This window comes from Rhinatrema bivittatum, chromosome 2, assembly GCF_901001135.1.
Source record: "Rhinatrema bivittatum chromosome 2, aRhiBiv1.1, whole genome shotgun sequence".
Lineage (NCBI taxonomy): Eukaryota > Metazoa > Chordata > Amphibia > Gymnophiona > Rhinatrematidae > Rhinatrema > Rhinatrema bivittatum.
This window is the reverse complement of record NC_042616.1, coordinates 658,507,189-658,522,260: the sequence shown is the minus strand read 5'-3', so window position 1 is coordinate 658,522,260 and position 15,072 is coordinate 658,507,189. Positions and strand designations below refer to the sequence as shown.

The 15,072-nt window shown below is 43.2% G+C and overlaps 1 protein-coding gene across 1 annotated transcript in view; it reads right to left on the bottom strand.

Moving 5' to 3' along the window:
* Positions 1–12,874, bottom strand: part of MCMDC2 (minichromosome maintenance domain containing 2) — a 298,944-nt gene extending 286,070 nt beyond the window's left edge. Inside the window, exon 1 of the mRNA XM_029591416.1 lies at positions 12,261–12,874. Coding sequence (XP_029447276.1) covers positions 12,261–12,360 — 100 coding nt within the window. The 5' untranslated portion in view covers positions 12,361–12,874. The remainder of the gene's footprint in view (positions 1–12,260) is intronic.
* Positions 12,875–15,072: the final 2,198 nt, after the last annotated feature.

The following is a 15,072-nucleotide window of genomic DNA, read 5'->3' as shown; positions in this document are numbered from 1 at the left end:
TTTCTATTATGGTCATACCCAAAGTTCCAAACTATAAGCTATTCCTTGAGCCTAATTATTTATGCTGAATGTAACATGGAGAGTCTGGAAAATTGTGAACAATACATTGAAATCTTCAGCTAAGTGAATGGTGGCAGCCAAAAAAAGCAAACAGTATATAGAAAACCAAATTACTAATATAACAGGAAGGACTAGGAGGGAGGTTCTAGATGCCAAATTTAGGCTTTTAGATAGAAAGCTGAAATCCAGAACCTCCAGGCTCTCTGAAATGCTCCCTGTTCCATGCACAGGACCCCAGGGCCAGGAAAAACTCTGGAGTCTCAAATCGTGGATGAGATAGTGATGCAGGGAAAAGGGCTTTAGTTTTATTAGGAACATTTTGGGGAGGGGGAGCCTATTCCAAAAGGATGGACTCCACCTTAACCAGGGTGGAACTAGGCTGCTGGCGCTATAAAGGAGATAGAGCAACTGTCAAACTAGAACATTGCGGAAAGCATGGTTTGAAGGGAGGTTTCTTCAAAGGATACTAGCAAAACAGGGGTGTTAAAGCATCCTGATAGAGAAGTTCCAATAAAGGCAAAAGTAGCCCAGGTCACTAAGTAAAGAACCAATTGAGTTAAAATATTTAAAATTTTCCCTGTCAACTCCTAAGAAAGTGGTATACACAAATAAAAACCACCCCTTGAAATGTCTGTATGCAAATGACAGAAGTCTAAAAGGTAAGATGGATGAGTCAGAATGTATGGAACTGAATGAAGAGGTAGACATAATTGGTATCTCAGAGACATGGTGGAAGAAGGATAATCAATGGGATGGTACTATACAAGGGTATCAATTATATCGCAATGACAGGGTGGATCAACTTGGCTGGGGGTGGGTGGTGCTATATGCTAGGGATGGCATAGAGTCAAACAGGATAAAAATTCTGCAGGAGAGTAAATGCACTGTGCAGTCTTTATGGATAGAAATTCCATGTGTGATGGGAAGAGTATAGTTGTAGAGGCATTCTACCGTCTGCCTGGCCAGAATGAATAGATAAGATAATGAAAAGCTAATAGAACTTAAAGAAGCTAACACATTTGGCAGTACAGTAATAATGGGATATTTCAATTACTCCAATTTTAACTGGGTAAATGTCACATCAGGATATACTAGGGAGGTAATGTTTCTAAATGAACTAAATGACTGTTTCATGGAACAGATGGTCCAAGAACTGACAAGAGGGGGAGCTATTTTAGACCTAATTCTTAGTGAAATGCAAGATTTGGTCCGAGAGGTAATGGTTGCGACAGTGATCATAATGCAATCAAATCTGACTTAATAACTGGAGGGAGGATATTAAGAAAAACTACTGCTCTACCTTTCAACTTTCAAAAGGAAGATTTTGATAACATGTTATTTATTTATATTCCACTTTTCACAGCACTTCAAAGTGGATTACATTCAGGTACTGTAGGTATTTTCCTATCCTCAGAGCGCTTACAATCTAAGGGGGTCATTTATCAAAATGCGTTAAGGCGTTTTCTCATGCACTAAGGGCTTATCGCATGCGATAGCACCATATCGTATGGTGTGATGCAAATCTGAAAAAGAAGGAGTGGGCTTCCCAGTCTGCAAAGTGCCATCACACAGACTTAACCTGTATCTTTTTCAGTAGTGTTAAGCTGTGCGATAGCCTGCGTTATGGTGTTAGTGCATTTTGCAATGTCTCCTGAAAGGCCTTGTTGAGAGAGAGAGAAAGAATAGCCATAATGTCCTCTCCCTAGATGAGATTTGTGCAATGTTCTCTCCACCCAGGTAGAGTGTTCCATCAAGCTAGGTGGAGAGAACCTTGCACAAATATCATCTTGGAGTGAGTTTCCTCTCTCCGTAGATCATCAAATCTTCACAAGAGACCACTGTTCTGTTCATACGTCTCACTTTGAATGTCATAGTGGCCCCTAACCCCCTACACTAATACCTAAACCTCACCTCGAGTTACTAGATGGGCCTACCATAGGGATACAAATACCTATCTAGGGAGAGGACAATATGGCTAGTCTCTCTCTTGTGTCCCCCAGTGGTTGATTGCAGGACATACAACAGGTCTGGCACTTATCACAGAGTCTGAAAATATTATTGCAATTTGCACTAACTTAACTCTTTGCATAGGTAATTAGTGCAAATTGCAATAAACTGTCTATTAGCATAAACCACACCCCTTTTGCTATCACATGCAATACTTATTGCATTTTGATAAATCCAGGCAATGGAGGGAAAAGTGACTTGCCCAAGGTCACAAGGAGCAACAGCAGGACTTGAACCCTGGTCTCCTGGTTCAAAGCCCACAGCTCTAGCCATTAGGCTACTCCTCCACTCAACATGAGAAAAATAGTTAGAAACAAATGAAAAGGTGCAGCTGCAAAGGTAAAGAGTTTATAATAAGCATGGACAATGTTAAAAAAAGCCATTGTAACCCTAAGGAGTTACGAGATGATATACTAGCTCTGGTTTACTGAGCTATGTTTTGTTGCATTAGTTAATGGGGAGCTCAAAAGGTTATCCTATAGTGTAAACTAGGAATGTTCTGATGCAAAGGTCATCCTAAGATTATTGGCAGAGAATAGCTAACAGGAGGAGATATTGGGGTAGGCCTTCCTATAAGGGGTGTGATTGGGATTTTGTTTTCTAAAAAGGTTAAAAGTTTATCCTATTTCCTAAACTAGGAAAATTCCAGACAGTGTCTAAGATGGCCCAGTGGAGTTGTGTGCATTGTGTGTGAGTGGCAAGCTGCCACAGATGTGAGTCCTTAGGCTGTGGCATGGTTGACACACAGCCTAGTAGGCAAACCTACTAGGCCCATGCTGACAGCTGGCAGACACATCCTTACAGGGACTGGAACTGAAGCTTCACCTATACCAGCCCCGTTCCTTGCAGGTTGAGCTTTTGGGTTCCAGGGGCCGGCAGGACTTAGAGAGTGTCCCTTATGGGGTGGTCAGAGTCCAGGTACTGGTCAGGGCAGACAGCAAGCAGACGATATCTGGGTCCAGGGCCAAGGGTCATAAGAACATAAGAAAATGCCATACTGGGTCAGACCAAGGGTCCATCAAGCCCAGCATCCTGCTTCCAACAGTGGCCAATCCAGGCCACAAGAACCTGGCAAGTACCCAAAAACTAAGTCTATTCCATGTTACCATTGCTAATGGCAGTGGCTATTCTCTAGGTGAACTTAATAGCAGGTAATGGACTTCTCCTCCAAGAACTTATCCAATCCTTTTTTAAACACAGCTATACTAACTGCACTAACCACATCCTCTGGCAACAAATTCTAGAGTTTAATTGTATGTTGAGTAAAAAAGAACTTTCTCCGATTAGTTTTAAATGTGCCCCATGCTAACTTCATGGAGTGCCCCCTAGTCTTTCTACTATCCGAAAGAGTAAATAACCGATTCACATCTACCCGTTCCAGACCTCTCATGATTTTAAACACCTCTATCATATCCCCCCTCAGTTGTCTCTTCTCCAAGCTGAAAAGTCCTAACCTCTTTAGTCTTTCCTCATAGGGGAGTTGTTCCATTCCCCTTATCATTTTGGTAGCCCTTCTCTCTACCTTCTCCATTGCAATTATATCTTTTTTGAGATGCGGCGCCCAGAATTGTACACAGTATTCAAGGTGCGGTCTCACCATGGAGCGATACAGAGGCATTATGACATTTTCCGTTTTATTCACCATTCCCTTTCTAATAATTCCCAACATTCTGTTTGCTTTTTTGACTTCCGCAGCATACTGAACCGACGATTTGAATGTGTTATCCACTATGACACCTAGATCTCTTTCTTGGGTTGTAGCACCTAATATGGAACCCAACATTGTGTAATTATAGCATGGGTTATTTTTCCCTATATGCATCACCTTGCACTTATCCACATTAAATTTCATCTGCCATTTGGATGCCCAATTTTCCAGTCTCACAAGGTCTTCCTGCAATTTATCACAATCTGCTTGTGATTTAATTACTCTGAACAATTTGTGTCATCTGCAAATTTGATTATCTCACTCGTCGTATTTCTTTCCAGATCATTTATGAATATATTGAAAAGTAAGGGTCCCAATACAGATCCCTGAGGCACTCCACTGCCCACTCCCTTCCACCTAGAAAATTGTCCATTTAATCCTACTCTCTGTTTCCTGTCTTTTAGCCAGTTGAAAGGGCATCGCCACCTATCCCATGACTTTTTACTTTTCCTAGAAGCCTCTCATGAGGAACTTTGTCAAACGCCTTCTGAAAATCCAAGTATACTATATCTACCGGTTCACCTTTATCCACATGTTTATTAACTCCTTCAAAAAAGTGAAGCAGATTTGTGAGGCAAGACTTGCCCTGGGTAAAGCCATGCTGACTTTGTTCCATTAAACCATGTCTTTCTATATGTTCTGTGATTTTGATGTTTAGAACACTTTCCACTATTTTTCCTGGCACTGAAGTCAGGCTAACCGGTCTGTAGTTTCCCGGATCACCCCTGGAGCCCTTTTTAAATATTGGGGTTACATTTGCTATCCTCCAGTCTTCAGGTACAATGAATGATTTTAATGATAAGTTACAAATTTTTACTAATAGGTCTGAAATTTCATTTTTTAGTTCCTTCAGAACTCTGGGGTGTATACCATCCGGTCCGGGTGATTTACTACTCTTCAGTTTGTCAATCAGGCCTACCACATCTTCTAGGTCCACCGTGATTTGATTCAGTCCATCTGAATCATTACCCATGAAAACCTTCTCCATTATGGGTACCTCCCCTACATCCTCTTCAGTAAACACCGAAGCAAAGAAATCATTTAATCTTTCCTTGATGGCCTTATCTTCTCTAAGGGCCCCTTTAACCCCTCGGTCATCTATCAGTCCAACTGACTCCCTCACAGGCTTTCTGCTTCGGATATATTTTAAAAGGTTTTTACTGTGAGTTTTTGCCTCTACAGCCAACTTCTTTTCAAATTCTCTCTTAGCCTGTCTTATCAATGTCTTACATTTAACTTGCCAATGTTTATGCTTTATTCTATTTTCTTCTGTTGGATCCTTCTTCCAATTTTTGAATGAAGATCTTTTGGCTAAAATAGCTTCTTTCACCTCCCCTTTTAACCATGCCGGTAATCGTTTTGCCTTCTTTCCACCTTTCTTAATGTGTGGAATACATCTGGACTGTGCTTCTAGAATGGTATTTTTTAACAATGACCACGCCTCTTGGACATTTTTTACTTTTGTAGCTGCTCCTTTCAGTTTTTTTCTAACAATTTTTCTCATTTTATCAAAGTTTCCCTTTTGGAAGTTTAGCACGAGAGCCTTGGATTTGCACACTGTTCCTCTTCCAGTCATTAAATCAAATTTGATCATATTATGATCACTATTGCCAAGTGGCCCCACCACCGTTACCTCTCTCACCAAGTCCTCTGCTCCACTGAGAATTAGATCTAAAATTGCTCCCTCTCTCGTCGGTTCCTGAACCAATTGCTCCATAAAGCTATCATTTATTCCATCCAGGAACATTATCTCTCTAGCGTGACCCGATGATACATTTACCCAGTCAATATTGGGGAAATTGAAGTCTCCCATTATTACTGCACTACCAATTTGGTTAGCTTCCCTAATTTCTCTTAGCATTTCACTGTCCGTCTCACCATCTTGACCAGGTGGACGGTCGTATACCCCTATCACTATAGTCTTCCCCGACACACAAGGGATTTCTACCCATAAAGATTCAGCTTTGTATTTAGTCTCATGCAGGATATTTATCCTGTTGGACTCTATGCCATCCCGGACATAAAGCGCCACACCTCCTCCCGAGTGCTCCTCTCTGTCATTGCGATATAATTTGTACTCCGGTATAGCACTGTCCCATTGGTTATCCTCTTTCCACCATGTTTCTGAGATGCCAATTAAGTCTATGTTATCATTCACTGCTATACATTCTAATTCTCCCATCTTACTTCTTAGACTTCTGGCATTAGCATACAAACATTTCAAAGTTTGTTTTTTGTTTGTCTTTTCATTCTGCTTTTTAATTGATAGGGATAAGTTAGAATTTTTTAGCTCAGGTGAGTTTTTAGTTACAGGCACTTGGACTACTTTTCTAATTATTGGAACCTCACTGTCGGGATGCCCTAATTCTAATGCATCATTAGTATCCTTTAAAGATACCTCTCTCCGAACCATGCGCTGCTGAGCGACTGTCGGCTTTCCCCTTTGTTCTAGTTTAAAAGCTGCTCTATCTCCTTTTTAAAGGTTAGCGCCAGCAGTCTGGTTCCACCCTGGTTAAGGTGGAGCACATCCCTTCGGAAGAGACTCCCCCCTTCCCCAAAAGGTTCCCCAGTTCCTAACAAAACTGAATCCCTCTTCCTTGCACCATCGTCTCATCCACGCATTGAGACTCCGGAGCTCTGCCTGCCTCTGGTGACCTGCGCGTGGAACAGGGAGCATTTCAGAGAAATGCATTTCAGGGCAAGCAGCGAGCAGATAGTATTCGGGTCAAGGCCAAGGATCACACATAGAATTTGAATTGAATCTCTTGAAGAGGAATAGGTACGGAGAGAGAGACAATGCACGTGTGAAACATTCCTTATAATAAGCAGGAGCTAAGTTGGTGACGATTCTGCTGCTTTCTTTTTTGTATAGTGTACTTAAGAATGTCACCCCTTAGTACAGCTTTGGCCGCCTCCCAGAAAAGGACCGGGTTATCCTTATGTTGTGTATTAAAATCTTCGTACTGTTTCTACCTCTGTCTCAATACTTCCCCAAACTCTGAGTCCAGAGCTAACCATGCGGGCATCCGCCACTGAAATAAGGAAGGCAGCATTGCCTCAGAGCCCATAGAGCAAGAGACTGGGCAATGATCCAATATCACCAGGTTTCCTATAGCTGCCTTATCTACCAGTGGAAATAGAGATTCAGAGATTAAAATGTAATCAATTCTTGATTTGGCCGGGTGTGCCCTGGCATAGTGGGTATAGTCCTTTTCTGTTGGATGCAACACCCGCCATACATCTAGGAGTCGTAGGGTTTTACAAAGAAAAGAGATGCCTTTCCCTGATCCCAAAGGCTGTAGGGGTCTATTGGAACATCTGTCTAATGTCGGGTCCAGTAAACAATTAAAATCCCCAGCTAGTAGCAAAGGAAGAGACCCTAATTCAGATATTTGAGCAACCAGTCCAGTGGAAAAGTTATGATTGTATTTATTGGGGCCATATAGGGAGGTAAGTATAACAGGTTTGCCAAAAGACAACCCTTAATAATTATGACCCATCCCTCTTCGTCCTTCTATTGGGAATCTAATTGAAAGGATATGGATTTGTGGATTAAAATGGCAACCCCATTTCATTTTCTTGTGCCAGAGGAAAAGTATACCTGATTATACCTCGTTTATTTTTTAATTTAAGATGTTCGCCGTCCAGCATGTGTGTTTCTTGTAAAAACACAATGTCCCCTTTAGCCTTATGGCAGTGAGCAAGCACCATCTTCCTTTTTATGGGGGAGCCCAGACCTGCTACATTCCAGGTCATATAGTGAACCTTAGGACTCATAGTGTGACGGAGTGACTGTATCTGGACCTATAATATTCCATTATACCCTGGTCAAAGGTGAACTTACAGTAACAACATATATCAGTGAACATGATAAAATATGTGAAGAGAGTGTTAAACATATCATGCAACTGACTCATTCTTATCCATTTCTGGGAATCCCCAATGCCTCTAATGCATCGCCAAAACAGAAGAAATTTCCTATTCCCAGAAGAAAAAACAAAGCTATGCTGGACCTAAAAACAGATCTTGCCAATTTAAAACAGTACAGACCAAATTCCAAGCTTTAGTGTGTTTTCCCACCTCCCACCTCCCACCTCCCCCCTCCCTAACCCCTTCCCTTAGTCCCTTTTCAGCCTTAATCGAGCCCTCCACGACGAGAGCTGGGGTAAGGATGTGCACAGGTGACAGCCCCTATATGAAAAGGACCTTCCATTCCACGAGAACTTCTTAAAAATGTGTTGTGATTTATTGGTGAAAAGGAGTCAAAAATCTGTAGTGAATTTCAAGATACTACACGAGACAGGTCCTGTGAAGGTAGCAGCCAGACACATTCTAGCTCAGGCTCAGGCTAGCGGATAAAGCAACTAGTATTCCCAGGGGGGTCAACAGCTTCCAACACATCTGATAAGGTGGGCAGTCCTGAGACGTAGAAGACAGGCATCCGGAGAAAAGAAGAAAAATGTCCTCTCCTGCATGCAGCGCCATTTTGCAACATGTCCGCTCTCATTCAAATGTGGATGGTAAAGTTTCTTGAACATTTAGCTTCTGGCAGGGTGTCGAAAGCCTGAGATTGGCCATTGTGCCAAATGCGCAATTTGGCAGGATGTTGAAGGGTAAACCTCACTTGTTTCATCGCTAGCTATGTGCACAACTGGCCAAATTCTTTACGTTTTGCAGCTACCCATGCCGAGAAATCTTGAAAAATTCTTACTGGCTCATTTTTGTATTTCAGCGATTGAATCTTACGTGAAGCCTGCCATATGAGTTGTCGGTCTGCAAAATTAAGTATGCGAGCAATAACAATCTGAGCCCTCTTATTTTGCACAGAGCAGTTCCCCAAACGAAGGGGCTATTTCGATTTTAAGGGATCCAAGGTGTTCTGGATTGCCTAAAGCTTCAGGGAGCCACTGAGTAAGTTGGTCTGCCAGGTCGTAATCAGGGACGGATTCCAGAAGCCCTATAAATCGTAGGTTACTTTGGCGTGAGCGATTTTCTAGCTCGTCTAGCTTCTCCTCGTGGCTTTGGATTAGCTGTTCCAGTTTGTGTAGCTTACATTCCGCAGATAAGGCCTTGTCCTCCATCGCTGACATTCGAAGTTCCAAGACATCAATGCGAGGGGGCAGTTCTATAAATGCAGACTGCAGAGTGTTGAGTTGCTCTGATATTTTGTCAAGTTTATTCGAGAGCGCTGCGGTAACCGCAATTGTTAACGCGGCGATCACCGCTTCATCTGTCAGGCCCAATATATTCTTTTCTGTACCGGCGTGACTACCCCCCCCCCCCACACACACAATCTTGCATAGATTCTATGTAGCTTCTGCTCAAGCTAGCAAGATGTGAAGCCAAGGGAGTGGGCAATGCCTTAAGGGGTGGATTTTAAGAGCCCTGCTCGCCTAAATCCGCCCAAATCCGGGCAGATTTAGGTGAGCAGGGCCCTGCGCGCCGGTGCGCCTATGTTCAATAGGCCTACCGGCGCGCGCAGACCCCAGGACTCGCGTAAGTCCCGGGGTTTGCCGAGGGGGGCGTGTCGGGGGCGGGTCCGGTCGGCGTGGCGTTTTGGGGGCGTGTCGGCAGTGTTTTGGGGGCGGGCCCGGGGGCGTGGTTACGGCCCGAGGCGGCCCGGGGCGTGGCCACGCCCTCTGTACCCGCCCCCCAGGTTGCGTCCCGGCGCGCTAGCGGCCCGCTGGCGCTCAGGGATTTACGTCTCCCTCCGGGAGGCGTAAATCCCCCGACAAAGGTAAGGGGGGGGTTTAGACAGGGCCGGGCGGGTGGGTTAGGTAGAGGAAGGGAGGGGAAGGTGAGGGGAGGGCAAAAGAAAGTTCCCTCCGAGGCTGCTCCGATTTCGGAGCGGCCTCGGAGGGAACGGGGGTAGGCTGCGCGGCTCGGCGCGCGCCGGCTATACAGAATCGATAACCTTGCGCGCGCCGATCCAGGATTTTAGCGGATACGCGCGTATCTACTAAAATCCCACGTACTTTTGCTTGCGCCTGATGCGCCAGCAAAAGTACGCCAATTCGCGCTGTTTGTAAATCTACCCCTAAATGCGGTGACCCTTGTAGTACACTTGGGCACCAGTTTTGGTCCTGTCCATGTATTTATTCGTTCTGGAACTATGTACACAAATATTTGCTTAAAATGTATGGGATTTCTTTCACTTGCAGTACTAAGGTCTTTCTCTGGGATGATACTAAGGGTATTTCCTTTCCTAGCAAATATGTCCAGTGGTGGTATAGACTAGTGATTTTACTTGCCAAAAAATGTGTTGCCAAAAATGGATTTCTCAAGATCCACCAAAGATAACACAGTTTTGTAATTTGTTTCATCACACTTGTATTATGGATAAATACACAGAAAAAATTGAATGATTTAAAAAGAAAAGGAACTTTATGAAATGTTGGGAAATATATCTTCAGCCTTTGTCCCCAGTGGCTCGTAGTCTAATTCTCAATGATTTACCCTCTGATTAGTTTTGTTTTTATTCTTGACTTTTCTGTGACAAACTTAACAATATAAAATTGTGGCATTTGTAAGATCCTCTTTTAGTTTTCATTTCAGCATCCTGCAATTTAGGGGAGGTTGGAGGGAGTGGGGAAGTGCAGAAGAATGCTTCTTTTCTTTTAGACTGGTGTGTTACTCTCTTAATAAAGTGATCCACCAGCTGCAGAACCATTGTTGGTGGGTGACTATAGACTTCTATGAAGCTATACAGGATCACACTAGAATCATTGTTCGCTGGTTAGTTGTTTATGTGATAGCACCGCACGACTATGTAATACAAAAACTCGAGTGGTAACTTTCAATGATTAATAAAAAGAATTTAAATAAACAGATTAGGGCTCTTCAGCTTGGAAAAGAGACAACTCGGAAGGGATATGATAGAAGTTTATAAAATTATGTGTTGTAAGGAACAGATCAATAGGAAATGTTTTTGACACTATCAAATAGTAATAGAACTACAGAACATTCCCTGAAACGAACAGTTAGCAGGTTTAAAACTAGTTTAAGAAAGTATTTTGTCAATGCACAATTAAGCTATGGAACTTCTCTCCAGAAAATGTGATTAAGGCTACTAGTGTAACCGAGAGATCTGGACAACTTTCAAGAGACGATAGATAAATATTGTACAAATTCTCAGTGTCGAACAAAAGGACAAGAAGGGTACTTCCTTAGATCATGCATCTGATCTTAGTTTGTGGTCTTATCCAAAAAGACTGAGAAGCAAATTCATAGATGCTTGATAATAAATTGTAGCTGCAGTGAGTTATGTTTTTTATATGGAGCAAGTAGCATATATGAAAGTGAGCATTTTCTGAGTTTATCATCATCAGAAGAAATGTCATACCGGGTCAGACCAATGATCCATCAAACCCAACAGTTGCCAGTCCGAGTCACCTGTAAGTACCCACAAATCCTAATATGACAGTCTGTCTCCAAGAATTTAGAGGTGGAGAAGTCAAAATCTATCTGGCTAATATGGAGGGTTAATAGCCTGCCACCTGATGATGTTAGGAACAAAAAACTGTTTGGATTCTGGACAAACCAGAATTAAAACTTCCATTAAAAAAAAAAAAATCAATGAATTCCAGTTAAGAAAGGTATATCATTAAAAATAGTTAAGTACTGCGAGATAGCAGAAAAGCAAGAACCAGCTCTCCTGCCTGTCTGCTGTTGTCACAAGAGAGTGTGAAGCTGATGGTTTCTCTAGCTAGTCCTTCAGCACCCTGCATGGAGGTGCAAAAAGAAGCTATTATGTGTGCCGGAACAAAAAGACAAGAAACTTAAATAACCAATTCAGAAAGCTATGAATCGTGAGTGTAGTTATTTAGAAGATGCATTAGGGAAAGAGTAACTACAAATATCTAACAATAATCAGGACTTCATAAACCTATCCTGGTGATCCCTCAGCCAATTGGATTTTCACAATATCCACACTAAATAAACAAGAAAAATGTGTATACATTGGAGTATATGCAAATTTCTCTCTTGCATATTCAGGGTGGATATCCTGAAAACCCAATTAGCTGTGGGGTCACCAGGCCATGACTGGGAATCTCTACTCTATTGCTTTTACACAGTGGAATAGTCTAATTGTTGGTATCATGCAATCGTGATTTTCTGCCAGGTCATTACCCCGGAACGTTTTTGAACTTGCTTCCTTTACCCCATTGAGAAAAAATGGAAGGCGGAGATCACCAATAAACTGAACATAGTTTTGTTTTTGTTTAAAGAAAGTTACCACTTCTGTCATGGAGGATAGAACTCCATATCATTAAAGAACCTGAACAAATGTATTGAAGTCTCACCGATGTAATATAACTGGCCTGGCTACAACAGGAAGCACTCTCGAACTTTAAACATTACCACAAGGTGTTCAAGATACAAATCTGGAAAAAAATGTATTAATATTGTGTTGACATTTTAAAACGTGTAGTCTTGCTTAAATGCAGCTTGTAATACAAATAAAATAATCTTGTATTTGGCATACTATTATATTTTTTGCAATCCTCCACAAATTTCTGAAGGGCCCCGCTCCTATCCATGTACACCAAAGCGGCTTCCTTCATCCTCAGCAACTCTACTGCCATGGTTGTCCACTTGGAGCACTGCAAGTTCCTCTTGTAAGCAAACTGGCTTTCAGCAATACTATTATTAAACAAACGAATTCTAGCAATAATAAAACCTAAAACAGCAAAAGAACGAGCGTATTATCGTCCGAGCCCGCCTCAGCCTCGCTTTCTTCACTCTGAAATCGGCTCGCCTCATCACGTTTCTGGCGCCAATTTCCTCAGCCAATAGAAGCGGAGACTGTTGGCGGGTGCTGAGGCTTGAGCCTTCGAGAGCGCGAGACCGGAGCTCGCACGGATGTGTTTTTCCCTCCAAATCAGACAGCTTTTTACATTTCTTGGCGGCGTTTAGTGCTCCAGCGGGGGTTTTTGTTTTTCGGTGTGCTATCGCCGACGAAGAGCTACGACTCTACCTTTTTGCTTCCCCAATCAGCACTAGCCGACACAGAAGAAAGGCCGGGGCGATGATCCGTGTATGCACACCAATACGGAGACATCTGCCGGATTCCGATTGCGGCTTTCTCTTGCGTAAGTGACAGTATAGTGTTGCTCCTATCTCCGGTATCGTGCACTACGTTTTTCCTGCCTAGAGAGAACAAGCCAAAATTGTGCTTTGTAATGATGTTAGGATAAGATAATATAACTTGAAGGTGATAAGGAATATTGAACCATGTTTATTGCAGACTAGGGGACCCCTGCCACGCGTTGCAGTGGCTGAGTCAGATTCTTTGCCCTCCCTGCCCCTTGCTCATGTAGCTCAGTCACTCATCCTCTTCCCCCTTGGTCACTCCACCCCAGCTTCCCTCCCCTGTCCCTTTACACTCACCTCTCCCCTCATTCTTCCTCCCCTGACAGTTACCGCCCTCCTCATTCTCCCTCCCTCACTGTCACCTCAGTGACTCTGCACCTGGTGAGGGCTGTTTTGTAACCTTTCGGAGATGGTGCACATTTTGTGTATGTGTTTGTGTGTGCCCTCCCCCTTTGCACTCCTGTAACCGTATCCAAAAGTCAGTAAGGAGGCCCAGACAACTGATCCGTAAAGACAGACTTTTATTGCCAGCAAGATGCAGCTAAGACAAGGGCTTAGTACAACTGCATGCCACGCCCCCTTAGGAGCAAACTTTTATACACTTTACAGTTCTTATCTTTCACACATGCGTTCTATAATCCTGCTGAACAAAAATTTTCTAGCGTGGTTTTCAAGTAGGCGTAGCTCATAATCAGGCTATCGATTCGTCATTTAATTGACGTGTTAGACATTTTGTAGCGGCGATCGTATTAATACAATACAAATTATTATTACAAAATGGAGTCACGCTCCACTAAATGTCAGTACGTAACTGCGTCACTACGTAATACATGCCGTTTGCGTTTCAAATGTTAATACATTCAAGATGGCTGTGCGTTTCACTGCTGGCATGGTTAGTTGAAAGTTTTCAGTCGTCTCATTCTACAGACGTTCATAAAATCGAACTCCTTCACTCCAAAGTAATCCCCACCTAAACGTTGTGTTTATATAAGTCTCCCCCACCCTCCTTTCTCCCCCCCCCCAGGCCGGCAAAATAGACTAACCCACAAGAGTTGCAGAATCTCAGAACTGCCTCCTCCTCCCCCCCCGGAACATGGCCGCAAGAACATACCCCCCCCCCCCCCCCGCAGGCCCGATGATACCTTTCAAAAATGGTAGTTGGTGGAGCAGGCGTTCGTTCCAGCATGGAAGTATTGGCGCCGGGCCCTTGAGATGTCGTCTCGCTCAGATAGTAAGGGCGAAGGTGCGCCGGTTGCCAGTTCAGAAAATGGTGTCGATGGGCCCTCACCCTTACTATGTCACATGGGCTACTGCCGCTATTGGCGTTCCTGAGTGTCCTAGTAAGGGAAAGAGTCTTCGGCGGCATTTTGATTGCTGGCAGCCGACAGCCATAGTTTATGCGATGTGTAACGGAGCACACACAATTTTAAAATTCTGTGCACAAAAATTGAAAATTTTGCATTCTTTATATTGGTCAAAATAACACAATATAGTTGACAATCTTTAATTCATTTAAAATGTAATACAGCAAAAATGTATTAGTTAAAGATGCAGAGTTTTAAATATTTTGAGCAGAATTATTAGAAATAGAAATTACCATATCAAATAAAAGCAAGTTTGCTTACCGTAAACGTTGTTTCCGTAGATAGCAGGATGAATTAGCCATGCTGTCATGGGATGTGTCAATCAGGTCCGGGAGGCGGAGCTTGTCAAAGCAGAGATCAGAGCTTTGCTCTCTGCGGCTGCACGTGTGTTCCCACGCAGGAAAGCAACGGAATCTCCTCAGTCTGTGATTAAGCCTTAGTGTAGTCGAAGACTTGGTGACTACCAGGGAGGAGGGTAGGTCAGCATGGCTAAGTCATCCTGCTATCGACGGAAACACTATTTACGGTAAGCAAACTTGCTTTTTCCCGTCGATAGCAGGGCTGAATTAGCCATGCTGTCATGGGAGTCCCAAGCACTTTGTTTAGATATATCTGTTTGTACGTGATCTTTGACAGTGTGGCAGTCACGGTGGACAGGAGGATAGAGATTGCAAGATTGCTTGCCTTATCTTCGCATCTGTGGCTGCTTTTTGATCAAGGCAGTAGTGGGATGTGAAGGTATAGAGTGATGACCATGTAGCCGCCTTGCAAATGTCTATGGGTTGCACATTCCTTAGGTGTGCCAATGAGGCTGTTACTGCTCTGACTTGGTGAGCTTTC